Source organism: Alternaria conjuncta, assembly GCF_024043145.1.
Source record: "Alternaria conjuncta strain BMP 0040 chromosome Unknown scaffold_6, whole genome shotgun sequence".
Taxonomy (NCBI): domain Eukaryota; kingdom Fungi; phylum Ascomycota; class Dothideomycetes; order Pleosporales; family Pleosporaceae; genus Alternaria; species Alternaria conjuncta.
This window is the reverse complement of record NW_026250095.1, coordinates 901,072-925,243: the sequence shown is the minus strand read 5'-3', so window position 1 is coordinate 925,243 and position 24,172 is coordinate 901,072. Positions and strand designations below refer to the sequence as shown.

The following is a 24,172-nucleotide window of genomic DNA, read 5'->3' as shown; positions in this document are numbered from 1 at the left end:
GACCACCTGCCTAATGCGCTTCTGGCGGACATCTAGATATATCGCTCTCGCAATTCGAGTAGATAATGGGAATCGGCCCTCACAGCGACAGTGGCGCGATAAGTCACCGCCTGTCTAGTCCGGATCCAATGTGGAGGTGCACGGCCTTCGGCGACCCGACGAAGAGCTTTGTTGTAGTTCTTCCGAACTGTCTTCGCAACCAACATCATCAGCAAAAACCGGGCATAAGGAGCAAGCCACCAGAATTTGGGAACATGGACGTGGGGTTGTGAATGATATATTGCAAATGCCCTGAAATGCCAAACGCTTCGATGCCCAAAGCAAGCCAACATGCTATGCACGTGTTGCTACCAAGACCTTTACACCTTATTCACACAATGCTGTCTAATCCTTCTTGCTGCCTTCCCCTTTTCGCGTCCTATCTCTCAGGACGAGATTGATGTCTGGTCGTGCTGACTGATACTGCTGTGCTGGTCTCGATACTGAGCGCTCATTGGTCGACGCAAGCGTCTCCTCTGCCCTCGATCTGCCCCTGTCCCTTTCGTCATCTCCAATCTCAAAGGCATCATCTTGGAGTTCTATGAGGTCGCCCAGATCACCGCCGACAGCTCCCAGGACAGGTACGGCACTGCGTTTCCCCTGTCCAGGTGTGCCCGGCTCATTCAAAAGCTTCTGTGCTTGTGTACCGACCTTCCTTACCCATCCTTCTATAGCACCCCCAAGCTCTTGGAAATCCAGGCCGCTGCCGCTGAGCGGAGTGACAGCACCGGATCCGCCATACTGACTTGATGTTCCTGCACCTGCGTCCAGCAAACCCGGCGCCCACGGTGTGAAGTATTCCTGTCCTGGTGGAGGAGCCATATTGGGCAAGTACTGAGCGAATTTCTTGTTCAGACCATCCTGCGCAGGCCCAGGGCTTCGCACATTCCTGCCCATTGTACCGACACCCCCTGGGCCTTGCAGACCCCATGCTTTGCCTGATGTACTTCTTTGACGACTGTGGGCTGAGGCGGATGACAGGTTGCTTGACGCGCGCGGTCGAACGGATTGCGAGGGAGAGCTAGTGAGCGGATTTGTGGAGGTGGACGAGCGTGGAAGGTCGACGGAAGCCCGGGGGGTCGAGGCGTCGGAGTACGCGAGAGACTTTCGTCGAGCGGGTGGGAAGAAGCCAAGCGCTCTTCGTGGCATGCGGCCAATCTGTGTGGGCTGTTTGTCATTAGGCAGAAGAACCCATGAATCATGTGTCCATGGTGGCTCTGGGTCAGATGAGGGGACGGAGTCGTTCTCTTGGTCTTTCTTCTTTGGCGTGGTCCAGCCGTTAGGGAGACCTTGAGTATCTGAAAGTGGAGCCTTGCTATTCGAATCTTCGCCGTACTCTCCCAGTAATAGATCTTCGGCAGGGAGAGCATCCGGGCCTTGGACTCGTTTCCCTTTTACGCCACACGCATCTACTGGCAGGACGACTTGCTTCTTGATCTGTACACTATCGTTCGGCCACATACGATTGGCCTTCCGTAGCACAGCTTGCTCGCAGTTGTATTTGATGCTCAGTCCCGCCAGCGTGTCCTGCGGGCGAACGTGATGTATGTATACAAGTGCATCTCGGTCGTCGTTCTCGCTGGGAGGTGCGGAAGCGCTGATCCGTTCATCCGAATTCCTGCGCTTTATGCGGCCGACAGAGTCCGGTACCAGATGCTCACCGGCGGTCAGTAGATCTTTGCGCTTCATCGCTCTGACCATGGCCTCTCTCTCTTCGTGTGTTCCAGCTCCGACATGCGAGCCTGCGCCTGCAGGACCCCAGTGTTTCGGCGGCGGGGCGCTCGTCGACGTCCGACGCCCATGGCCCGGTTTACGTCTGCGAGTATTTCCAGATTCGTCCGAGGTACCGTCACTGGCCAGGACGGTAGCGGCAATGCCCTGAATAGCCGCCAGCGAGTTTCCCCATAGGCCGGAAAGTGTTTGCGAGGGTGATTTCGGGGTCGAGGTGCCCGATGACCTTTGAAAGGAGGATAAAGGGGCAGAAGTGACGTTTAGACGGGACGAGGAAGCGCCGCCTGTGCGTGCATTCGGGGTGGGAGATGTGTTCCGCGAGTTCAATCTCGACGTGGCCCTACTGGGTCCGCTCTCACTTCCACTCGTCGCATAGATGTCATCTTCCACCGAGATCAGTCTTCGGGTGCGGGGGCGCAGTGTCGAGTTGCTCTTGGACGTGGACAGCGAGGAGCCATTGGAGGGGTTCATGGCATGCGGACGCCAGGCGGAGTGGGTAACGGTGGTGCTGCATAGGCCAAGTGATTGGAGTGGTCGGGAAGCCGCATGACATGGGGTTACGGGAACATGGCGTGGACGTCAGGAGCAAGGACGGAAGCGCAGTGTCTAGGTTGCTCGGGTATCGTGAGGGTCAACAGCTGGGGAAGGAAGCTACGTAACCCCCGAGTACCACACCCCTTCATTCAAACACGCCCGTGCACTGTGCCGCCGAACCGTCAGAACGACCCATGCCAAGTCACCTAGGCACCATGCAGAAGGCTCACGATTGATTAAGATGAATTGGATACGTAAGTAGTGGGTACTCTTCGACTTTCACCGCCCCTCCGTGACTTCTCAAACTGCCTGGGCGCCGTGTGACGATAAGGCCAGATAACGACTAGCTTCAGGCCAGAGCTGACTCGGTCACCCCATGCATTCACGACATTACTTCATGGTTTGGATACAGATCGTGCATTGTCATGTACTATAACACTACTGCGTAGCGACACGCAAACAAACGCCATGTGCGTGTATTAAACCCACGGATATCATCATCAGTCGTCATGGTCGACAGAACGAGAAACAGTAAAGACACACTATCGAACAGAACGAATCTCACCCACCCACTGGCCTGTCCGTCACCGGAACGGGCTCGAGCTGGTCGTCGCATCCACATCTTCAAACTCCAGCTCAAACGCGTCCACTTCCTCAAACTTCTTTCTGATAGCCGCCAACTTCTCAGACTGCTCAATGGCTGAGACTTCGGTGGTCTCTGCTTCGTTCTGGTCTGCAGTCTCATTTTCCTTGTCCGACGAAATCCTGCGACCGTACGTTCGGCTCGACTTCCCTGCTGGTTTTGCTGGTGCAGTCTTCTTGGCGCGCCCTGTTTTCTTTGTTGCCTTTGGCGATGCCGGCTTTCCAGCCCCCTGCCTCTGACGAACGCGACGTGTTGGCATTTGTAGTTCATCTTGATCCGAGTCCACTTGCTCAATATCATCCGACGATTCGATCTCAAACTCATCGCGATCCCGCAAGCGATTGCGCCGACGTGGTAGCAATTCTTTGAGTTGCGCGGTGGATATGCTCTGTTGTGCCTTCTTCTTGGCCCTCTGCTTAGCCCTTGCAGGTGTCTCTGTTTCCTCGCCATCAGAGTCCTCGTCCACCACGGGTGTCTTGGCCTGCCGTCCTCTCCTGCGTGGTCGCGTTTGCGCTGGGCTTGGAGGCGGCTTTGATACTTCGCGTTCCGGGCTACTTGACATGGGAGGTGCAAGCGTCTCGCTCAAGGGTTCATCGTCTTCCTGTGTCTGCGCGATGACTTCCTCACGTGTCGGCAGTACTTCTGGTAGGCTCGGGGAGTGTGACCGCTCCGACTCCACATCGCCGCCAGACTGTGGACTGACTGGTGGTGATGAGCGTGGTACTTGGACTACAGGCGACAGCTTGCGCTTTGTACCACGGGAACCGGAGCTTGAGATCTGAGTGCCGCTATCATTCCGTGTCTCCTCCTCCGGTACCTGTTTCCGCACGTTGAGAGGTGTTGATTCAGCGTGGGGAAGGAAGTCGTCAAAGTCGAAATTGTCCGTGTTGTCCAAGTCGTCTTGATCATTGTCCTCCACGTCCGTAGTCTGCTGCACCATGCGCAACAAGCTTGGCTGCCGTGCTCTGCGCTTGAAGTTGGTCAAAGCAAGTATCGATCTCTCGTGTGCGGGTGTTGCGCCGACTTTGATGGCAGACGGCGGGCGGGTGCCGTGAGCTGGTGAATTTGAGCCAAGGGAAGAGAATGTCAAGTCGCCATAGCCGCTATCCTCTTCTATCTGCGGTTCTTCGTGTGCTGGTTCGATGGCAGTTGGCGATGTGTGTGCTGCGGACTTCCTGGCACTGCTCCTTGTGGCCCGCGTCCGCTTTGATGCATTCGATGCAGGAGTCCGGTTCTTAATCGATGACACAGGGATGTCTTCTTCAGCCGGCAGCGCGCCAGTCATGGTGAGCTCTGCCTCGTCCTGAGCCTCCGGTGTCTTCTCCCCCAGTAGAATCCTGCGCGAACGCGTTGTTCTCGATTTGGTAACGAGGCCATCGCTGTCTTCGCTGAAACTATTGGCTGCCTCACTGAGCTTTTTGGTTTGCGCTGGTATGGGTTTCGCCGCCTGTTTGCGCGCGGGGGCAGCTTTCGGTTTGGTGGGTTTCGCGACGCGCGACGCGACTTTCGATCGTGGTGGGCGGGGCATTGTAGCAAGGCGCCAGCGCGAGTGTGTTAAGGTATTAAGAAATATGCGCAGGGAGTGAGTGTGTTCGCGATCGGATTGATGCGGGCGGCGACCGTGCGACGGGGATGGGGATGAGGCGCGTCGATGTTGTGACGCACTGGATTGAATTCACCACCTAGCGCCGATCTAGACGCGCGAACACTTGGCTCACGTGTCAGCGCATCATCCACAGGGGCTTGTAAGCATGCCCATAGACAACGGGATGACTGTATTCTCTGCTTATGTAGTACCTCGCTGAGGTCTAGCGGTAGCCTGAACCTGCACGACGTGTTGAGGATGTTCTCAAGGCAACAACGGTTTGAGCGTACATAGCTGCCTTCACAAGCCCCAGATCTAACATTCCTTGCCTGTCTTCACTCACACTCCAGTGGCATCATGAAACCTCTCCACTATCCAGATTCGTTGCAAGAATACGCGGTATCTGAAAAGGACTATCTCCAGCAGCACCCCGAATACAATTGTCTCGTCACAGGCGCAATTGTGTTCAACAAAGAAGGCAAGCTGCTGATCGTGCAGCGTGCAGCGGAGGAAAGAGCGTTCCCTGATCTCTGGGTGAGTCAATGAGGAAGCTACGAGTCTTACGGTGCTAACACCAAAAAGGAGGTCCCAGGAGGCAAGGTCGATGATACGGACCAGACAATTCTGCATGCTGCTGCTCGAGAGCTCAAAGAAGAAGCTGGTCTTGAAACGACCCGCATACTGAGGAAAGTCACGCATTTTACCTTCTTGGACAAGACCACGACATGGCTCAAGTTGGTGTTTGAGATGGAAGTGCAGAACGCCGACACAGTCGTCTTAGACCCAGTCGAGCACCAGAAGTACCTGTATGCATCCGAGGATGAGGTTATCAAGGACAAGGTGGGGGATGTGGAGCTCAGGTACATCAGTCCTGCGAATAAGGAGGTCAAGTTGGAAGCGTTCAGACAGAAGCGCGAAGGGTGTTCCGCGTAGCAGTCATGGACGTTGGAAGAGTTGAAACGCTTGATGTATCTGGGAAAGCTGATTACTTCACGGGACGACTTCCGAGGCCATGCTTAAGGTATTGGCTGGACTTGACAGTACACTTGCTGTCGTGTGAGCAAAGCCAGCCCCTTTAGAGCATAGTCTGCATGTGAATGCAAATCACAAAGTCGAGTTTCCTCAAAGAGCCGGCGATCAGTTGCTTCCCATGCTGTCTCGCTGGTCCGCATATGAAACTGGTGATTGTCGCCAATAGGAGGCGAGCCATATGGTCGGAGACGTGATCTGGGGTAAGCTGGCAGCCGTCCAACCGAGCAACAAAGAAGCCAAAGTCGACGCCAACGTGACACGGCCCAGAAGCAGCCTAGGTAGCAGTGCAATTTCTGGCGTCTGAGCGAATATCCTGTTCGACAGGAAAAAGCACGTTTCGTGTCGCAATGGTAATAACTGCCTTGCCGTACCCTCCCGTACCACCCCGGCGCCCGCGCTAGTACACACTGTGCGTGCCCCCAAAGAACACGACCATTTGCGGACGAATCATAACCTCAACCCTCGACGACCGCGTCAAAGAGCACAGCGACAGCAGCATGTCTGGCGAACACTCCTTCATGGCCAGCGCCGTGCCCGCAGCAGCAGCGCCGCCGCCGCTCGCTGCGCAACCCAGCATTGGGACCCCGTAGGTTGCAGTCGCGCGCAGCACTCCAGCACATGCTCATACCAGCCAGGCCGTCGGCGTCGTCGCAGTCAGTTCCCCCTGGACACCCGTCTTTCCGGCGGCAACGCGCCAGCCGGGCGTGCGAAAGTGAGTGCGACCCATGTCTTGCCTGTATCTGCGCCCCTGATGGTACGAGGGAGGAGCCATTGCGGTCGGTGGGATATATGGTTCAGCTCGCGAGCCTCGGCACCTCGGTCGGCCTGGATAACGAATGCTAACCACCACGCATCACAGCCTGTCACGCGAGGAAAGTGAGTAATCAGCCGCGGAACCGCCGTGCTGCCAGAACGCGACATAACCAGCAATAGGTACGATGCGACGCCGCCTCATTGGGGATCCCATGCACCAACTGCACCGCCTTCGGCATCGAGTGCCGCATCCCCCAGCCCAAGCGCAAGAAGACGCAGACGGCCCGGGCCAAGGATGCAGAGAGGTACGCACGCGACAAACCGCCAGGGTGCTATGAACTGACGCGACAGCAGTGACCGCGGCGACAGCGACGACCGCTCGCCCGCCAGCACCTCCGCTGAGCCCCGCGAGAAGTCGACCGCATACAACACCCAGGATGGGACCCCCTCCACCACCGTCTCGCCCGAATACGCCGCCCAACAGGCTACCCACAATGGCACCTACGTGCAGTTCATGAAGCCCAAGTTTGCGCGCGCCCCCATCAAAGAAGCCGGCCGCGTCGCCTACCTCGGGGAGTCCTCCAACCTGTCGCTGCTTGTGCACGACCGCTATGGCACCACCGATGTCGTCCACTACCCGCTGCCCGAGAACGTGCGGGGCGCGAAGGCGCGGGTCAATGAGATGGACAACATGGAGATTGAGATACTGCATCAGCGAGGCGCCTTCCTGCTCCCACCACGGGCATTGTGCGACGAGCTTGTCGAAGCCTTCTTCAGATGGGTGGCCCCGGTCGTGCCAGTCATCAATCGCAGCCGCTTCATGCGCCAGTATCGAGACCCCAAGAACCCGCCCTCGCTCCTGCTACTGCAGGCCATACTCCTGGCAGGCTCACGCGTGTGTACCAATGCGCAGTTGATGGACTCCAGTGGCTCAACCACCCCCGCCGCCATGACGTTCTATAAGCGCGCAAAGGCGCTATACGATGCCAACTTCGAAGACGATCGCGTGACCATTGTGCAAGCCCTCATCTTGATGGGCTGGTACTGGGAGGGACCCGAGGACGTGACCAAGAACGTTTTCTACTGGACCCGAGTCGCTATCGTAGTAGCTCAGGGTTCGGGCATGCACCGCAGCGTTGAAGGATCGCAGCTCACACGCTCCGACAAGCGCCTGTGGAAGCGTATCTGGTGGACACTGTACAGCCGGGACCGTTCAGTGGCAGTCGCACTCGGCCGGCCGGTTGCCATCGACCCTGAAGATTCCGACGTCGAGATGGTGTCTGAAGATGACTTCATCGACGACGAGACAGAGCACGCCGCAGAATACCCACCAGATCCGATCCATGTTCAGTTCTTCATCAACTATGTCAAGCTTAGCGAGATTATGGGCTTGGTCCTATCACAACAATACTCGGTAGCGTCGAAACACCGCAGGGCGAATGCCATAGACCTGACACACAGCGACATGGCCCTTGCCGACTGGCTGCAACATTGTCCACCGGAAGTGCAGTGGGAGCGAAATCGCCATCATTTCTGGGCTGCCTTGTTACATTCAAATTACTAGTACGTCTATGCATCTTCTGACTCTGACGTAGACTAACGCTCGCAGCACCACTTTATGTCTCCTGCATCGCGCACACATGCCACCAGCAGGCTCACCAAAAGCCACTCATCTTGACGGTTTTGGTGAAGCCAACGCCTACCCATCACGGAATATCGCGTACCAAGCAGCCGCCATGATCACATCCATTATTGAAAACCTCAGAGCTCATGATGAAATTCGGTATACTCCGGCTTTCATCGTCTACAGCTTGTTCTCCGCTCTCATCATGCACGTGTACCAGATGAAGTCGTCTAACAAGTCTGTCGTCTCAGCGACTGAGCAACGACTACAGATCTGTTTGGACGCTCTTAAAGAGGTCTCCAAGGTGTGGCTTGTCGCAAAGATGGTGCATACTCTCTTCGAATCGATTCTTGGAAACAAGCACCTTGAAGAACGTCTGCAGAAAGCTGCCGGCCGCAACCACAAGAAAAACAAGGTCCCTTCGGTCCCACCACCACCGCCACCTAAGCCTGCCCAGGAATCCTCGAAACGAAAATTCGATGACATGGATCTAGGCTTCCCTGTTCCAAGTGGGCCGCCATCTGCCCAGGTCTCCTATGAGCGGTCCAGACCGCAGACTCCTGCCGTCACACCTTCGCGCGAGCTGCAACCCCAACAGCAGATGCCCCAGATGACTACTGGATCTCCGCAGATGAATCGGCAGAATCACGACGCATTCATGGGCCCTTCACGGTCAGGAACGCGTCCTACGACCCCGTTCAATCCTTCATACTCGTATCCAGGAACGCCACCAGATCTTTTCCTGGTGACCCGTGATACCCCTAATATTAGCCAAGAAGTGTGGCAGAACTTCCAGCCCGATCAGCTGTTCCCTGCCGACACACAAGTCAACTTTCCCCAGATGTCACCCATGCAAAACCACAGCCTTGTAGATCCTGCCTTGAGCCAACCTCAAAACATTGCCATGCCCTCTCAACAGACTTCTGGGGGCCAGTCACAGATGCAGAACCCACCGTCAAATCCGGGTATCTCCAGCGGGTACGAGCATAATAACACTCAGGCCTGGCAGCAACAGATGGAGATGATGTCGCAAAACCAACAACAGCATGGCGCACAGGATGATGCTTGGAGTCAAAGTTCCGGAGGTCGGCCCAACCCCATCGTGCCTATGAGCTTGAATGTCGATGACTGGTAAGTCGAAGTTGCGATTCTGTCCGAAAGCAGTCACTAAATCTCTGTCCCAGGTTCAACTTCTTCGGCATCAACGGTGAAGCCGACATGTCACATCTATTCCAGCAAGGCCCTGCTTAGACTCACAAGCGTTTGCTTCTGTGATTGTTCGATAGCTTTGTTGTTAAAGTTTTACTCCGCGTGTAAGCGTATCAGTAGCGTGGATTCAGTTGTTGCATGGATGCATGTCTCTTCAAAAGGTTCGAGGTAGCAGCGTGTGGGTCCTGTACGTCCCGCGTACAAAGGAAGATGATTTGGCATACTACAGGACAACACTTTTCGGCATACTACTTCTCTGTGTCGTCTTCACGATAAGCTACCATCAATGCAAAATACTCGCGTGCTTGGACGAATTTCACGATACACATTTGTGACTGAAGGCAATTATGGACAGATATTGACGACCTTAGGATGTTCACGTCAAGATGTTCCAATCCAATGCCTTGTGAGGCCTTCGCTAGAATTCATCAATGTGCCTACTGTTGGGATACGTTGCTGATTGTTGCCATAGAAGACATCTAATCCGGGTTCATGCTCTCATTCTTTCTTACGTGCTTATCGCATCTGTATCGAAATTACGAGTCTGCGCAGTCTTCAATGCTAAGCAGTCCGAAGCTCTCCATTTCAACGGAAGATCCACCCGTGGGCCGGTTGGCTCCCCGCGTCATAAGCCTGTGCAGGCCCGATTAGGTTAGCACCACTTCGGTTTCGGGAACCTCGCAACTTCACGTACCTAAGTACGCGAGACTGATACAACAACACCGTGAGCTCGACGTACACTAGCCGCCCAAGGCCAGATCACGACTCTATTACCAGGTTCGTAAATGCTCTCTCTTCAAGCCCTCGAAGTGCACCCATTCCTTCTGTTGCCCGCATAAACCCCAAGGTCGAATCGGAATCGCACCACGCCGCACATCGCAACGGAGCCACCCACGACTACGACATCGAACGCGCCCGAATAACAGCCCTACAACGATCACGATCCCTTTACACAGCCGTATTCACTACGCGCCTTCCTCGACTGCTTCGCCGCAGCCTTGCCATTCGCTCGCCCAAGTACCTACTCCCAAATCAAACAATACTAACTACCCTTCTCGTGTAGGCTAGGGCGCATCATTCCTACAAAACATACGCCCCAACATGTTTCAAGCGCAACAAAATCCGGGCCGCGGTGCCCCACTCGGTGCGAATAGGTTGCAGAATGGCAAGATGGGTGAGGACAACCCCAGAGCGAGTTTGGGCTATATCGCTGATTGCTGTCTCTGTAGGTGCTGCGTCTCAATGGGGGTTTGGAGCTCCAATGGGTGCGCCAGGCCTATCGAATGCGCAAACACGAACAAACGGCGGGGCCATGTCAAGCTTCGCGCAAGCAATGGGCGGCTCGCAGCCACATACGCCGCTGAATCTTGAGTAAGTCAACACACGAAATGCCTCCGAAACGAAAGAAAGGAGAGTACCGAAAAAAGACTCCACAGCTCGATTCTGGGAATCTGAAGGACGTTGAGAGACACAAGCTAAATGTTGATGACCATAGGGAATTCCCTTCGCTGTCGGGCGCGCCGCAAGCGCAACAGAACACTACCGCGCAGCAGATGTGGTCGAACCCCACCCTACGAACCACCCAGCAAGCCCAGCAAAACACGATCGGACGTCCGCAAGGCCAAGGTCAACAGCAGGGCCAAGGGCAGGCAACACAGGCTACGAATCAACAACAGCAGAACCAGGGACAGGATGATTCATCCCAAAGCCAGTTCTCTGGTGCTGGGGATGATTATCGTTTTGGAGGACAAGGGGGTGTCGGACAGTTGGGGGGTGTTCAGCCGCAGACAGGCAACATCGAGGAGTTCCCTCCATTAGGGGGCGCTGGCGGAGATATTCCACAAGATCGAAGAGCTGGCCTGATACAGAACGCAGCGGCATTCGGTGCGAATGGAAACAGCGCCTTTCCTGGGCTCGGACAAACACGGAACGGCCTCTCAAGCCCGACAGATAGCCAGCAAGACCGGAGCATCAACCCCACTGTGGGTGGCAGGGCACCGCCAGGTACATGTAAGCAAGAGGTCTCAGCCATCATATCAGCCACTGACGATGATAGCATCACGGACACCATTTGAGAACATGCGGACAGGCAACCAAGCAGATGTACGTACCACATGCAACTCTGCTGTACCATAGTTCACACCATGTAGGGAAACCAACGGATAGGGCAGCAAGGGAACATGTTCTCCCTAGGTCCTCAGACAAGCATGCGGGGTGGTGCTGATCTCGCCCCGGGCGGTCAACGGCAGCACCAGAATCAGTTCGAGCAAACATTTGGGTCTGACGTTCTCGGCTCCCCGAACGCGCAAAATATGCTACACAAGAAGCTCTCGGACATGACGGACTCGGAAAGATACGGTTTACCTGGACTTCTGTCCATGATTCCTATGGACAGCCCCGACTATTCCTCGCTGGCTATGGGCCAAGATCTGACAGTTCTGGGCCTCGATCTGAGCCGGCCAGAGTACGCATTCCCTTGCCCTCTCAACACATTTGCTAATGGGTTTCTTAGTAATTCTCCATTACATCCTACGTTTGGTTCACCTTTCGTGGAATCCAACGTCAAGCCAGTAATTCCACCAGATTTCACTCTACCGGCGGCGTACACTGTAACAAATGTTCCACCACTGCATTCGAAAATGGCCAGCTTCTCCGCCGAGACACTATTAGCTATCTTCTATCAATTCCCGAGAGATATCTTGCAAGAAATTGCTGCACAAGAGCTATACAACCGCGATTGGCGGTGGCACATGAAGCTCCAGCAGTGGATGATGAAGGATCCAGATCTCGCAGCGCCTATCAGGATTTCGCCAAAAGAGGAACACGGATGGTATCTATTCTTCGATGTTAAGAACTGGAGGAGAGAAAGGGTATGTGTTCCGCTCTGTCAATGCACGTCCTATGAACGACGTACTAGACACTAACGCGAGTATAGAAAGAGTTCGACCTCAACTACGATCACCTTGATCAACGCCACGGTAGCCCTGCTATGGCGGGACAGATGTAGCAGGCTTCCTCTTCACACTGAGTGAATCGTCTTATCGCACATGCACCGCTTGGTGGCGACCTCGGCTGGTATTATACCAATAAAGTACCCTAAGGGTCTTACGCCTGGGGTTTGAGCAACTGTTCTATTCTACGCTTCATGCACATGCTCATGAGGCGACATGATTCACTATGGTCTCTTGATCCGTGAGAAAACAATCTGCAGGTGTGTGACTGCTGCCTTGGCCGGCACGTGCCTTCTCTCACTATTAGCGGTGAGATCGTGACTACCCCAGTGTCTTGCATCGAACCTTCTTCGTCCACCGTCTACTCATACAACCGCACTTTTCCCCCTCTATCACCGGCCTCAACTTCAGCGATCCTCGCAAGCACTGACCTGCAGATTACTCTTACAAGATTTTCCTGTCTCCAAACAACGCAACACTAACACACAGCACCCAATCACTATGTCATCTCCAACGTCGAATGATGCCGACTATGTTCGCGAAACGCTCACGAAGCTCTCAGTAGCCGTTCGCGAGCTGACTCCAGCCGGCACAAAGCAAGTTCCACAAAACCCCGACCGCTTCAATCTATTGGCGCGTCCTACATACGGTGGCTGTCGTGTCTGTGGTCTTCCCGGCCACCAGTCCATCGATGTCCACCATTCGGCAGCGTGTCGCGTTGCGCTTCTCTCGCTCATCGGCTTCTGGGAGGATATCGCGGATCACGTGGCCTTCCTCTACCAGCACTCCGAGCGATTTCAAAAGGCCATCCAAGAGAACGAGCCAACGTATGTAATGCGTCTTGACAACCGACCGCTGAAGGGTGGTGACATGGAGGTTGTCCTTGTAGACCGCCTAACAGGGAACTTCCTCAAGTTCATGGCGCATGTTCGGGGTATCCGAGCCAAGGTCAATGTGATTCTTAATGAAGATGACTTGGCTAGATATGAGCGAGTGGCGAAGAATCTGGAGGGGTTCTTCTTGGACGGACAGACTCGTAAGTTCTTTCCGAAACCGCGTGGAATGGCATGAACTAATCTGCTGGTAGTGTCTGATCTCTACGAGCGCAGTATTGCGATGGAGCAGTAAGGCTATGGCTGCATCTGTGCGTGCTTTCTTCCTTGATGGCGGGAATCTTCATGAGCGTATTCTCAGACATTCCCAAATTCTGTTTCTGCATTGAAGGTCACACGTGACGAGCACGTGTTGGCTAGCGCAATACCTAGCTAGGTACTAATATTCCTCCCTCTGCACTTTTGAACGTTGAAGCTTGACTTTCGTAACCACACTTCAGTAACACGGACAGATCGCGATGATTGCCCCGCACTCATAGCTGTACAAGAACTCAGTCGTTGCCCCGCATTCTCCGTTATCGCCCATGCGTAAAGTAGATAGTGTTGGTACAGAATGGTGGGTGCCACGGTACGCTCTTTTCCACACCCCCAATCCGACACGATGTCTTTCCATAACCCCGCTGCACCTTCCACATCTGCGTTCACTTTTGATCATCCCATATTTCATGACTTCCACTAGCACTCCGATAGGCACAACCGAGCTCATATGGGGGTTTCCTTCTCATCTTTGATTGCTTACCAACACATCTTGAACTGCACCACAGCAACAAGATTGCACCGATTGATTGTATCTCTGTAGACGAAGGTTTACACACAAAAAATCAATGGTGCAGAGTTTATCACAGTGCGGAATCCGAGGACGGCAGCGCAAAAGGCGACGAGGCGATGCAGGGTCTTCCGCAATCAGTACCAGACTCGCATCGCAGTCGAACCCCGCTCCGCGGTAACCATGGGATATTCGATCCGAAAACGACTGTCATAGACCCTGATCGCTTCCCCTCAAGCCCATAAGCGATCTGAGTTTGCACATCAGCTACGAGTAATTGACCGACGATACCGCGGGCACGGGTGGATCCGGTTGTCGCCAATCGTGGGACTGCCAGTACACGATGCTCATTGACGTACGAGCTTTTCCTGGGGTCCGTTGCGAGAATGTAAATCTTGCTCTCCTCCAACAAACAACCATCATCATGGAGGCCGGCGATGCCGCGAACATTGCACATGCCTCGGACCATGACAACGGCGCGGGTGTCTTGCTGAAAGCCGTGCAAATGTCGAGACAGGCCAAGTCTGAGTGCGCAACCCAAGATGCAACGTCGAGCCCCACTAACATATGTACAGGCAAAGGAACGGTACACGTACTGCCACGACAGAAGCGAGAGACTTACCATCTCCAGAAGATACGCAAATCATCGAGGACAGATACATCTCTAGAGATTCGAAACGTTCCAAAACGCCGTCTGATCAGCTTCCCGCGTGCGCCGAAAGTTCATACAACACGACTGATTCTTCCTCGACGCCGTCTGTGGCAAACCAGCAAAATGTTATACGAATGCACGACGACTCAACTACCTCAGGAGTGCCCACATACCCGGCTGTTCCGAAACTTCAATTCTTGAATGTGACAGATGCCGTACACCAGAGCCATGCCCTCACCATGCCTCGCCGCAAGCCTCTGCCGAAGTCGTCGCAGAACGAGCTGACTCCGATTATCGAACCTAAACCACCGTTTTATCGCCCAGTATCTGCACCTCCTCTGAGAACCACCACGTTGAGCAACGACACCGAGGAGGATACTATTCATCCATGCTCGCCTCTAAGTAGGCCTTCCTCGCGCGCATCGACAATGAATTCCCTAGTCTCTGCGAAGTCACACACAGAGCCTGGACCTATACACATTCATCCATCCTCCCAGCTCCAAAGCATGCAGTCTATCGGCGAGCTAGATGCAAGACTCCATGAAGTCGCCAGTCTGCGTAACTCATTGAGAATGACGTGGCCCAGCCGTACAAGTAGTGACGCAACTCCGACCGGTACTCCAGAGTCTATATCCAATGTGCCATTGAGCGGTGGAGTTTATGAAGCTCATTCAAGGTTGAACAGTAACATCCGTTCGAAGTCCACCGAAAGAGTGTATTTACATGACTGGGCGAGATCGAGCGAATGGGTTCAGCCTTCTGCCACCGATGAAAGCTCAAAAGAGTGGATCGAGGACTTCCTTGCTCGCCAGGAACAAGCAACTCGCGACGTGCATGGTGAAGGACGACGTCTAGGAAAGCAAGACAGCAAGTATGGCAGTATCCGCAGCCGAGTGGGTAGTATCGACAAGTTCAGGCGCAAGCTAAGCATGAGGCGTGTTACAGATGAACGGGGAAGCTTCGAGGCAAGGCAAGAGAGGAGGCAAGGACGGGTCTTTGACTTGGACATTGAATCGTCTCCTTACGGAAGGGCAATCGTGCCAATACCTGGAGAAGATTTGGAGAGACCGGCGATATCAAGAGCGTTCTCACGCAATTCCATCACGAATCAGCACCTCAGGCCTGAAACCGCTATGTCGAACCGATCGTCCTGGGCCCCTACATCTTCTTCGGGTCTGCATTCAACGCATGCGCCGGAACCGCACCACATGTCACTACCATCGCGATGGCCATCTTCATATCCTACCTGCAGCACCTTCACACCAAACCCCTATCATTCGACGCCCAAGCAACGACCTAAAGTCAAAAAGCATCGATATCAAACGCATGGTTACGGCTACCAAGCGCGTGGCTATCAATCGCATGGCAGAACCGGCAGCTGGGAGAAGTTGAAGGTCAAAGCGGTGACTTCTATAGGCTCGGATCTCAAGAGAAGTATTTCTACTGGTGTCGCGCCCGTCATCACGGAGGGAAAGGACAGTGTGAAGAATCTGGTGGGTAAGGTGGAGAGAGCCGGTGGGAGTATGACTAGGAAATTCAGCGCGAGCTTGAAGGACAAGTTGAAAGCTTTCGGCAAGAAAAAGGAGGGCATGAGTGTTGAAGGGACTTATGCAGTTCAAGGTGAGCGTTGAATCCAATCGCGAGTTAGTTCCAATGTCTTTGGACGCATGTTGCACGATACTACATTGATATTCGCTTAGCGGTTTGAAAGCGCAGTTTTTTTTGGAATCACAATGACCTCCTACAACGCTCGCTATTCCTTTCTCAAGAAATTTCGTTCGATACAGCAAACAGAGTCAACCCGGTATCTAGCGATATCGCATGACGACCAGAGGTGATGATTGAGTCTAGCCTTCCGCGGAGTTGCTCTCCAAATCGTCACCACCGCCCCTGAACCACAAAACTCTTATCCATCAACCGATGTTTTGACGAATGTCAACATCATGCAAGGACCCTGTGTCAGAGTCCGACGCACTGGATCACGGCACATAGAACGGTACCCCTCGGGACCAGCACACTGGTCCCACTCAATGGAAATGCTGTCTCTTTACCGCACGATCAACCAAACAACTCGTCAAGCCTGGAGTTTACACAGCTCATAGGCCGCTTTCTGAGACGACACGGTCATTACGAGCCGAAGTTGACGCCAGAATATTCTCCTCCGATTTGTTCGCAACACTCGGCATCTCTCAAACATGTCATGATCATGCCCGAAGCTACCGTTCGACTTCATACCCATCTTTTCAGTGCCTTTGTACTGACGATTCTTCCCAAGCGCATATCAAGATCCCCACTGTCGAGCCGTCAAAATGCCACGCTACTTCCCCACAATACCTCTCCAACCCTCACAGCCATTGCCTCTTCACCGAGGCTGCAAAGCATACTTTCTGAACAATCACCCGGCACTATACACCAAGCTACGCACCTTCAGCACACACCATGTGCATCCTTCACTCTCTTCCCATCCAGTTTCAGCGATATATCCCTGGCCGTACGCACCCCACCAATGTGTGTCGAGCATATACTGACTAGTCTCCAGCCTCGACGCGATCCTCCTCCCCAAGCGCAAGCCTAACGAAACCCCCTTAGACAAAATATACGTAATGTACCATTATCTAATCCGCGGCGACTACGAAGTTCTTCGCAACGAAGTGCAAGACTTCTTCGATCACACAAATTGGCACGTCCACTCCATCCCCGACCCGCGCGACCACGACCCAGAACGCTATGCCATACTCGCGGCTATAACACAATACCTTGCGCATGGCATCAACCGTCGCATTAAGATCAGCAACGGGTATCGGAAGGAGCCCTTGGGGGCATGGAAGACGGCAGCGTACGACGCTTGTTATAATGGTAGAGGTGGTCTACCAATCTTTGAAAAGCTGGAGAGGGAACCGAAATGGGCGGGGAGGGTTAAGAGGATAAATACCGGGTTAGAGATTTGTCAAAGTTGGAACAGTGCGGTGTGGGGAGAGAGAAGTAGTATGAGGTTTGCGGCTAAGGGAATTGTGAGTGTGGAGATTGTGGAATGCTTCATCTGACGGGGTCAAAGCATAGACGTGGTGTGTTTAGCTGGAGTTTGGTATACTGTAGTTTCTGCGACGTTCATCGCGCGAGTGTTTCTAGGGAGAGGATTACTCTCTCGCGACTCTACGACGCTTCGTCTTCGATTTCCAAGTTCCCCACTTTGAACTTCTGGCCTTTCTTGTCCGCAAAATCCCCATGATCGTGATAGTCCTTCACCCTCTCTCTCACATACTCCAACCCCCTGACCGGCTTCCTCTCTTCCGAATGTTCGTCGACAAGCCCCAATCTTCTCAACAAAGGCGATGCCACAGGCTTGACATCGACCTCATTTCCCGGTCTGACAAAGTAGAACAGCCCCAGCCGATGAATATGCGCTTGATCCTCTGGTGGTCTGATTACTCTGTGGATAGTCGACTTGAAGTAGCCTGCAGACCAGAAGGACAAAGTATCACCAACATTACATATGATGCCGTTGGGAACAGGTGGAACGTACTTCCACTCTCCAGCCGGAGTTTTGAGTTGGAGACCTGCAACATCTTGACTCCAGAGTAGTGTCAAGCTTCCGAAATCAGTGTGCGCGCGAGACCAAGTATTCTGAACTTTGGCATCGTCGGCAGCGGGGCGTGGGTGGTAGATCATGTAGCGTAGATGGTCTTCTGATGCGTCGTCGTAGCGATGTTGATCTGAGAAGTAGGTCTCGGGTAGTTCCAGGATCAAAGAGAAGAGCGTGAAGATCTTGGATGCTATGTCCAGAGAGCGGCGCGAGAAGGACTCGATCTCTGGGCGAAAGGGGTGGAGGAAGTGTGGAAATGGCTCGTGGGAGTTTGAAGGGATGAATTTGGGTATGTTGAGGGATTCAACGTTATCGAGGACCGCGGTGCCCATGATTTTCTTCTCGTTGGCCTTGGCTTTGCGTTAGACAAGCGTAATTTGCTTTCTAATGGCATGGATATGAGGGGCGTACAGCGCGGTATCCAAAGTAGTTGCCCTTTGCGAAATCACATCGGTACTTTGGGTCGCCCTTCTCTTCTAACGGCAAGTCGAAATAAGCTTGACCGATATCATATTGACGCTCGATCTCTTCCTGCGTTAGACCAGTGCCAGTAACGCTGAAGAAGCCCGTGTGGTGCACCTTCGGCGTTGTCAGAAGGGACGTTTGTCGCACAGTTTAGCTGCCAACTCACTGCGTCTCTCAGCTCTTCAGCCAGTTTTTGTTTTCCATTAGGTTCGTCATACGTAGATAGATCAATGACCTTGATCTCTGCCCAGTCTAGCTTCTTCGTTGTTTGCTTGGGCCGTCCCCACTTTGGAATGGAAGGTGGCTGTCGCAGCGTCGCTGATGGCATGTTGCTGGCAGTAGTTTCAACTTACGAGACTTGGGCGACTTGGAGTCCTGTTTGACTTTTATACATTCTGCGACGTTATTCCCGGTTATTTCTAGTCCATCGCAACGGGTTGTGTCTCGCTGCATAGATGCGGAGGTGGCGAGCACGCAATACCCCGCTTGATGATGTGCTCGCATGACAGCATCGCATAACCCATGCTCTTCTTGCAATTACCACGTCGGTTTGTTCTTCTCAAACAAATGGGTGGTAAAGCATCGTTGCCAAGTCGTGCCGGCCCTGTCATCCGTTCTTGAACTGGCTATGGTCGGGCAATTTGACCGCCCCTTTTGCCGTCTTCTCCAACAATTTCGACAAAGTCTTGCCCATCCATCATCGCACCGCGCAGCCCATCCAAATCGGAATCTGGGATTTCAGCGTAGCTGTCCCAGATGATCTTTCCAAACTCATCGAACCACCATATTTTCACCCTGCTCTTCTCGATAGCTTCTTCGTCTGCCACGTACACATAGTTCTGAACTCGGTTAGCCACTTCTCTGATATCGAACAGCTCTTGATCTGTGATGTTGCGATCTACATGACTCCCGTCCTCTTCCCTCTCGATTTGGTAGATGGCACTTCCATAAACAAGTTCACTACCATCTCCATACTCGTCCATTATACCCAAACCATCGGTCAGTCCGGGAATGCGAAGAAGAAGCTGATCCAGGACTTCCTGATCCAGTCCATGGAAGTCATAAAGCGCACAATCATCTAAAACATGGTTCAAACTTTCAACGCAGCCGTCCTCGATGTTAGCCCCAGAAAGTCGTGCGAGCTCAGCGTAGCTTTGGGCCATTGAGGGCTTGTAACATGTCCTTAACCAGACTGTGTTCCACCCTGAGTACCATCTGCTGATATTGTGTTCTTGGATGGTTTGATGCGGAGCAAATATCTCGTCGATTTGTTTTGTGGTGGGCGAAGGAAGAGATGCTGCACCAGGGACTTCGTCCAGTGCGCCCTGGACCCGCTTGTACAGAGGCTGGGTAGCGTCAATTTTGAGGCCAATGCAATCACGCCGTGGCATCGGGTGAGGCATGCCGCACCCATCTCTGCAGGAGGCTTGTACTGCGGTACCTCCTGGCTATTTCAATCCATCGCTGATGATGGTCGGCTGGCAGCGCAGGTCTGGTGCTTTCCCAATGTTCCTAAAGGCATGTTAATCACTTGTATCCCCATTCTGTTGTATTGAGTTGGCTTACTAGAGCGAACAGATCAAAAGGGGAGCGAACATGTCGTGTTTCGGCTTCCACCGACGCCATTATCTCTCAAAGAACCTAGGTAGAGGACACCGAGTCAAGCGAATCAGTCGCACTTTTCGCGAGTGAGTCAACAGCTTGTCATAGGAAACATCAGTGTGACTAAGGTAGGTTGCATCGATCTGACGCGCTCCTAGCACACCCAACGCGTGGACACCGCGTGTATTAGTCAGCAAGCTAGCGTACCATCCTGACAGCGCTGACACTGTCACCCAACTCTGAGAGCTCGTAAGGCAAGCATATCTTCGCCAGCGGCGTGGACGATAGTCGATCGTAGGGTAAAATGTCAGATGCACGATGCTTTTCATAGCAAAGCTTCCTGGCCTCGTCGTGTGGAGGCCTTATCGCCAAGATACCATCGGCACTTTCGCATCCTCCGATTCTGCGTTGAGTAAGAAGTACGAGACGTTGCGCATTCCTTGCGGCGGCGGAAGACACCTGACAGCCGATAACTTTCCAAGCTGTCCTTCATGCACAACTGCACGCCTGGAATCCAAACAACTACAAACTCAGTTCCATCCAATTGTAGAACGACCGAGAGATGGTACTAGCGGCGCCAAAGCCACCGATTCTCTTGGGAACCTGGTGATGTCATTAGTCGCGGCAGAATTTCGCCGTAGCGCGCAGGAACCCGATCTGCAAGTAGTAAGGACGGAGTTCCGACTCATGATTGTGTCTGTGTTCTAGTAGGCTGCACCCTGGGTGAATGCAGTGTTGAAGAGTCGGGATGCATGCAAAGGACCGAAAGAGAAAAGGAATGTGATGTATATAGAGTAGTCGGACGGACGTCCGATGCGCATATAATCACACTGCAGCTCTCCCCGTCTTGTATACTATTACCCGCAGCACCTTCCACACGTTCGTCTAGGCAGAATCTCAGTACCTCAGTTCCCACAACCCAAACCTACGGCTTTGTCGAACGTTGGGACTGCCTTCATGATGCCGTCCGCTACACAACCTCTCAATATCCTGATATCAGGATCCGGCATCGCCGGTCCTGTGACTGCGTACTGGCTGCATCGCTTCATGCCCACCTGCCAAATCACCATCGTAGAACGATCGCCGGAACCAAGATTAGGCGGGCAAGCTGTCGATCTTCGCTCATCAGCTCTGCCCATCGTAAAGACGATGGGGATCCTGGAAAAAGTGAAAGAGAAGACTACTACAGAAGTTGGCATGCAATTCGTGTACAGGGATGGGGAAAGGCGCGCAACGTTTGAGGCTACTGGAGAGGAGGAGAGACAAAGTGGTAAGACACCTAGCTTCCATGCACAGTAATCGATGAGAGGAAAAAGACGGCATTGTCAAAGCAACACAAGCACCTAAACTGACCTGATCATAGCAACAAGCGAGTACGAAATCCTAAGAGGAGATATGGCACGCATTGTCTACGAGCTCACACTATCCAACCCAAACATCAAATACGTCTTCGGCGAAATGGCCACAGAGGTCCAACAAGACGAATCCAAAGGCAGCAAAGCACTTGTCACTTTCGCAAACGGCAAGCTCCCACCTACTGAATTTGACGTCGTCATCGGCGCCGATGGCCAAATGTCGCGAACCCGGCGCATCGTGTTCGGCCACGGACCCAAGAACGACGACTATTTGCACCGTCTCGGTCAGTACTCTGCTCTCTTCACCATGCCTCGCGAACCCGTCGATACCCAGTATGCACAGTGGTACAACGCCTCGCGCGGCCGACTGTTCCTTCTACGACCTGACCAGTACGGCACCACGCGAGCGTACCTCGCCATCACCGATGGTGATCTTAGCCGCTTCGAAGAGATTGACAAGCTGTTGAAGAAAGGCACTAGGGAGGAACAGCAAGCGTGGTTCGAGAAGGAGTTCGAGGGTGCCGGATGGCAGACTGAGCGTTGTATACGCGAGATGAAGAGGGCGGATGACTTCTATATGCAGCAGATTGCACAGGTCAGGATGGATACTTGGCACAAAGGGTGTGTGGCCCTGGTGGGTGATGCGGCGTACTGCCCCAGTCCGATTTCTGGTGTCGTAAGTTCTCCTCAACCTTCGTTCTCATCATCGAACCTTCAGACTGATGTCAATACTAGGGTACTGGTGCAGCAATCGTAGGCGCATACGTTCTCGCAGGCGAGATCTCGCGCTCTCAAGATGACATCCCCACCGCGCTCACCAACTATGAACGCATTACACGCGAATATGTCGACAAGGCGCAGAAACTCATCCCCGGAGCCCCGCAAATCGCAAACCCACAGACGGAATGGGGAATCAAGGTCTTCAACACCGTGACCGGGACTTTGTCACATCCGTTCATCCAGAAGTTCAGTGGTGTGATTGGAAAGATCATCCCAGCATTTGGGTCATCAAAGATTTGGAGCCCGCCGGAGTATGGGTTGTGAGGAGTGTGGACGGATGATGTGTTGGAATTTCAGGATGGATTGATCTCGCGCGATATAATTCTGTGAAGAGCTTTTAATGCATTCATCAACTGTTAGCCTGGCGAACGTCCATCAAGCGAATATTCATGGCAGAATGAGTTATTTAGATCGAGGCCAGCACTGACGTTCTCGACTCGTCTACTCGGCAAGCAGGTCTACACCAACGCTTTTCAGCGCGTCGACCGCCCATACAGGATACTTATCCTTTTCCCTGTTGTACAGATCACCAAAGAAGTCCTTGACAAATTGTGGGTAGCGATCCTGCACGATGGCCTCCCTCGCTTCCCTCATCAAATTTAATTGGTAGTAGACGTTGTGCATGGTGAGAAGGTGGGCACCAGCAGTCTCTTTCGCGGTGACGTGGTATATGTAGGCTCGAGTGATACCCAGTCCGCCATCGGATGTCGGACGGCAGCAGGTGCATCGGCAACCTTCTTCGATTGCGCTAAAGTCTTCGGAGTACATGGCATTGCGTAGGTTGAGGGAGCCGCGGGATGTGATGGCGTTGCCGAATCGCTAAATATTGTTAGCATGGGTCTGTGATGAATAGGGAGAAGACCTTACGGCGGTTCGTGTTGGCCAGACACAGTCGAACATGTCGGCGCCGAGTGCGACGGAGACGACCAGATCTTCCGGATATCCCTAGGTTGGTTAGTAAGCTGTAATAATGCTGAGGGCATCCAAAACTTACGACGCCCATGACATATCGCGGCTTCTTCTCAGGAAGCAGGTCGGTACATGTCTTCACGACTTCGCAATAGGCTGCCTTCTCCTCACCGCCAGAGAGACCTCCTATCGCGATGCCTGGTGTATCTCGCGCAACCATCTCGGCGGTACATTCTTTCCGCATGTCCAGGTCCAGGCCACCTTGTATGATACAGAAAAGGTTCTGTCGGTCTGGGTACTTATGCGCTTGCATGCAGCGGTCAAGCCAGCGTACCGAGCGTTCCATGGCTTCCTTCATACGCGCGTGGTCGGGCGAGGTGGTTGCGATAACGTCGTCGAGTTGCATGATTATGTCGGAGCCGATTGAGTTCTGGAGGGAGATGGAGTGCTCGGGTGTGAGCAGCATGGGCGACCCATCGTGGGGGCTGAGGAAACGGACACCTTCTTCGGTGACTTTGGCGAGTTTGAGGAGCGATACCATCTGGAAACTGGTGTTGGCGTCAGTTATGGTGCGTTCGTTCATCACGTTGGAGGCATGACCCACCCACCACTATCTGCAGGAGTCAGCACTTCCGTCTTTCCATCCCTATACGCTGTGGCATGGTGCACCTGTGAGGATATTGTGTGGCCAGGACTGGAGCTTATGCGCGCCGCCTATGGCATCGAGTGTCGCTTGTCCTGGCTTAAGGCCTCTCCCACATGTCAGCAGTGGCTGGCATGGAGGCAGAACGTCGGCCGTACAGGTGATATGTGTTGTTTAGACATAGTCGGCAGCCCTGGTCTTCGAGTTGGTCGGGCGTGAGGCCTTTGAGCGAGGCCTGCGTCGCAACGGGCATGAAGATGGGGAGGGGTACAGGGCCATGAGGCAGATGCAGCGTTGCCGCGCGTGCTTTGGTGACCTGGGCTTGTCAGGGGATGACCAAGACACGAAACTGACACGATACATACCGAGCACTTTCCCAGCAGCTCAAAGGTGAGGGCCGAAGGCATTGAGACGGGCGCCATG

The 24,172-nt window shown here is 53.6% G+C and overlaps 11 protein-coding genes across 11 annotated transcripts; 5 read left to right on the top strand and 6 right to left on the bottom strand.

The window, feature by feature from the left end:
* Positions 1–384: 384 nt before the first annotated feature.
* Positions 385–2,241, bottom strand: J4E85_004713 (uncharacterized protein; the record flags this gene model as incomplete). The annotated part of the gene is made up of 1 exon (XM_051468966.1): positions 385–2,241. The coding sequence occupies one exon, from the start codon at positions 2,239–2,241 to the stop codon at positions 385–387; it is 1,857 nt and encodes a 618-aa protein (XP_051327181.1).
* A 647-nt stretch (positions 2,242–2,888) lies between these two features.
* Positions 2,889–4,475, bottom strand: J4E85_004712 (uncharacterized protein; the record flags this gene model as incomplete). The annotated part of the gene is made up of 1 exon (XM_051468965.1): positions 2,889–4,475. One exon carries the CDS (start codon positions 4,473–4,475, stop codon positions 2,889–2,891), a length of 1,587 nt encoding a protein of 528 aa, XP_051327180.1.
* A 414-nt stretch (positions 4,476–4,889) lies between these two features.
* Positions 4,890–5,465, top strand: J4E85_004711 (uncharacterized protein; the record flags this gene model as incomplete). Its single annotated transcript, XM_051468964.1, has 2 exons — positions 4,890–5,066; positions 5,115–5,465. 2 exons carry the CDS (start codon positions 4,890–4,892, stop codon positions 5,463–5,465), a joined length of 528 nt encoding a protein of 175 aa, XP_051327179.1.
* Positions 5,466–6,061: 596 nt separating this feature from the next.
* Positions 6,062–9,192, top strand: CTF1ALPHA (Cutinase transcription factor 1 alpha; the record flags this gene model as incomplete). The annotated part of the gene is made up of 7 exons (XM_051468963.1): positions 6,062–6,150; positions 6,200–6,276; positions 6,424–6,440; positions 6,498–6,622; positions 6,672–7,880; positions 7,927–9,072; positions 9,126–9,192. The coding sequence occupies 7 exons, from the start codon at positions 6,062–6,064 to the stop codon at positions 9,190–9,192; spliced, it is 2,730 nt and encodes a 909-aa protein (XP_051327178.1).
* A 1,059-nt stretch (positions 9,193–10,251) lies between these two features.
* J4E85_004709 (uncharacterized protein) lies at positions 10,252–12,157 on the top strand (the record flags this gene model as incomplete). Its single annotated transcript, XM_051468962.1, has 7 exons — positions 10,252–10,324; positions 10,380–10,521; positions 10,646–11,160; positions 11,207–11,253; positions 11,301–11,614; positions 11,663–12,020; positions 12,086–12,157. 7 exons carry the CDS (start codon positions 10,252–10,254, stop codon positions 12,155–12,157), a joined length of 1,521 nt encoding a protein of 506 aa, XP_051327177.1.
* A 445-nt stretch (positions 12,158–12,602) lies between these two features.
* Positions 12,603–13,229, top strand: J4E85_004708 (uncharacterized protein; the record flags this gene model as incomplete). The annotated part of the gene is made up of 2 exons (XM_051468961.1): positions 12,603–13,137; positions 13,189–13,229. The coding sequence occupies 2 exons, from the start codon at positions 12,603–12,605 to the stop codon at positions 13,227–13,229; spliced, it is 576 nt and encodes a 191-aa protein (XP_051327176.1).
* Positions 13,230–17,565: 4,336 nt separating this feature from the next.
* On the bottom strand, positions 17,566–18,788 carry J4E85_004707 (uncharacterized protein; the record flags this gene model as incomplete). The annotated part of the gene is made up of 3 exons (XM_051468960.1): positions 17,566–18,345; positions 18,407–18,574; positions 18,627–18,788. 3 exons carry the CDS (start codon positions 18,786–18,788, stop codon positions 17,566–17,568), a joined length of 1,110 nt encoding a protein of 369 aa, XP_051327175.1.
* Positions 18,789–19,086: 298 nt separating this feature from the next.
* On the bottom strand, positions 19,087–19,623 carry J4E85_004706 (uncharacterized protein; the record flags this gene model as incomplete). The annotated part of the gene is made up of 1 exon (XM_051468959.1): positions 19,087–19,623. The coding sequence occupies one exon, from the start codon at positions 19,621–19,623 to the stop codon at positions 19,087–19,089; it is 537 nt and encodes a 178-aa protein (XP_051327174.1).
* Positions 19,624–21,019: 1,396 nt separating this feature from the next.
* Positions 21,020–22,461, top strand: J4E85_004705 (uncharacterized protein; the record flags this gene model as incomplete). The annotated part of the gene is made up of 3 exons (XM_051468958.1): positions 21,020–21,332; positions 21,426–22,093; positions 22,153–22,461. 3 exons carry the CDS (start codon positions 21,020–21,022, stop codon positions 22,459–22,461), a joined length of 1,290 nt encoding a protein of 429 aa, XP_051327173.1.
* Positions 22,462–22,638: 177 nt separating this feature from the next.
* On the bottom strand, positions 22,639–23,689 carry J4E85_004704 (uncharacterized protein; the record flags this gene model as incomplete). Its single annotated transcript, XM_051468957.1, has 3 exons — positions 22,639–23,016; positions 23,065–23,142; positions 23,192–23,689. 3 exons carry the CDS (start codon positions 23,687–23,689, stop codon positions 22,639–22,641), a joined length of 954 nt encoding a protein of 317 aa, XP_051327172.1.
* A 160-nt stretch (positions 23,690–23,849) lies between these two features.
* J4E85_004703 (uncharacterized protein) lies at positions 23,850–24,171 on the bottom strand (the record flags this gene model as incomplete). The annotated part of the gene is made up of 2 exons (XM_051468956.1): positions 23,850–24,065; positions 24,115–24,171. The coding sequence occupies 2 exons, from the start codon at positions 24,169–24,171 to the stop codon at positions 23,850–23,852; spliced, it is 273 nt and encodes a 90-aa protein (XP_051327171.1).
* Between the last annotated feature and the right edge of the window lies 1 nt (position 24,172).